The sequence below is a fragment of the Bubalus kerabau genome, chromosome 18 (genome assembly GCF_029407905.1).
Source record: "Bubalus kerabau isolate K-KA32 ecotype Philippines breed swamp buffalo chromosome 18, PCC_UOA_SB_1v2, whole genome shotgun sequence".
In the NCBI taxonomy this organism is placed as follows: Eukaryota; Metazoa; Chordata; class Mammalia; order Artiodactyla; family Bovidae; genus Bubalus; species Bubalus kerabau.
Window position 1 is genome coordinate 54,620,517 of NC_073641.1, and position 2,211 is coordinate 54,622,727.

The following is a 2,211-nucleotide window of genomic DNA, read 5'->3' on the forward strand; positions in this document are numbered from 1 at the left end:
ATAAAAGCCTTGGGTTTGATCCCTGGGTTGGGAAGATCCCCTGGGGGAAAGCATGGCAACCCACTCCAGTATTCTTGCCTGAAGAATCCCATGGACAGAGAAATATGGCGGGCTACAGTCCATGGGGTCACAAAGAGTTGGACATAACTGAAGCAGCTTAGTGCAGCATGCACATACCTCTTAAATCCATGCCGGGTACAAAGGATTCAGTAATAACTAGCTATGATGAGAAGGAGGGGGCTTATTATGTTTATTACATTTACCCTTAATTTATATTGACATGTAATTATGATTCCGATATTTTCAAGGTTATTCTGCATGTTTTTCTTTTTTTTCAAATCTAAATATTTTATTGTATAGTTACACCCCAAATTGTGCTTTTTTCACTGTATACTTTTAACCTGAGGACATCTGTAAAATTAGTATATTACATACATCCTGAAAGAAATTCCACTAACTATAAGCTATTTAAATATTGCTTATACAAAGTATTTAAAGGGGGGAAGGGGAAAAACTTATTTATAAAAGAGAAGTCTGATGTAGACTTAATGATTACTAGGGGATACAGGGGAGTAGGGTACATTGGAAGATTGACACTGGCATATACACACTACTATACATAAAACAGATGGAGTGGGAAGTGGCAACCCACTCCAGTGTTCTTGCCTGGAGAATCCCATGGACAGAGGAGCCTGGCAGGCTACAGTCCATGGGTTTCCAAAGAGTTGGACATGACTGAAACAACTTAGCATACATAAAACATGTAACTAAAAAACTGCTGTATATCACAGGGAACTGGACTCAATACTGTGTAATGGTCTATATGACAAGAGGACAAGTGGATATATGTATAACTCATTCACTCTGCTATACACCTGAAACTAATTCAACACTGTAAATCAACTATACTGCAATAAAAATATAAGAAAGTATTAAAGGAAGGCCAGTACCATATAAACAAGCATACACTTAAATAAAAAGATGAATGTTTAACATACAGAGTAATGTCTTTTTTTTTTTTTTTCTACTGATAAGCTAAAGGTCCATTTCAAGATGTTTCTTTCTTTAGTATGGTTAATTTGTTTTATTAGCAAGCAAAGCCCTATAAAAGATGGCATCATCTAGTCCTTAGACTCAGATTCATCTTCATCTTGACTAATCTGGAAGTAACGAAGCTTATAAGTCTCCTTGTCAGATGTAAACACAGAAAGCCAATCATGAAGATTGTTCTTTTTAAGGCATTTCTTTTTTATTTTTTTTGCTTGTGACATCAAATTTTATTGATTTAGCAGATGGAAATTTAATCAACATTTTTCTTAAAGCAAGAGCTTCAGGTTATATATATATTCACCTTTGTAAATTCTAATTCCTTTTCTTTTTTTTTTTTAATTTAATTTTATTTTAAACTTTACATAACTGTATTAGTTTTGCCAAATATCAAAATGAATCCGCCACAGGTATACATGTGTTCCCCATCCTGAACCCTCCTCCCTCCTCCCTCCCCATTCCATCCCTCTGGGTCGTCCCAGTGCACCAGCCCCAAGCATCCAGTATCGTGGTAAAGTACTTCAAATACCTTTTAGAGAACTGTTTCTCAGAAACGACTATGATTTTATTCTTGAAGTGTTCAATGTGAATGACATTCCCAAGATTTCCAGTCTTTCCATTCACTTTAACCTTCTCCCACAGAAACTGTTCAACATTTCCAGAATCAAAAATTCCATCTTCTACTGGATGAGTAAACTCCAAATTAAACTTCCAGGTTGATTTTTTAGGCTTCTTGTCTTTCTTCTGCTCCATCTTGAAGGCTTGCTGCCCAATTGGAGCCTTTTTTTTTTTTTTTTTTTTTAAAGTTGACTTTTTCTTGTAATTTGGCGTTACCTGGAATTTGATGAGTATGTTTCATAGACTTAATTGCAAGTTAGGAAAAACAATAGGTACAATGAAAATTAAATGTGAGTACTTTGAGAAGACACGTGTCTATATACTTTCTCAGGTTGTGATTGAAGTATTGATAGCATCTGTGACATTTCTATCACCTGATATATTTAAAACAACGTGGGACAATACTAAAGCTTTAGTGAAATAAGATGGATTTGCTCACATTATGTGCAGATGTGAATAATCATTAATATAGCTAATTCAGAAATTAAAATTCAGGAATTAAATATTTAGGCAATTAGTTTTATTGAATGAATAAACATTTTGACA

General features: G+C 34.5%; 1 protein-coding gene across 1 annotated transcript; it reads right to left on the bottom strand.

Annotated features, from left to right (window-relative positions):
* Window positions 1-1,040: 1,040 nt before the first annotated feature.
* LOC129632840 (60S ribosomal protein L22-like 1) lies at window positions 1,041-1,843 on the bottom strand. The gene is made up of 2 exons (XM_055554553.1): window positions 1,559-1,843; window positions 1,041-1,248 (listed from the first exon to the last, which is right to left on the bottom strand). The coding sequence occupies exons 1-2, from the start codon at window positions 1,798-1,800 to the stop codon at window positions 1,122-1,124; spliced, it is 369 nt and encodes a 122-aa protein (XP_055410528.1). The 5' UTR covers window positions 1,801-1,843; the 3' UTR covers window positions 1,041-1,121.
* Between the last annotated feature and the right edge of the window lie 368 nt (window positions 1,844-2,211).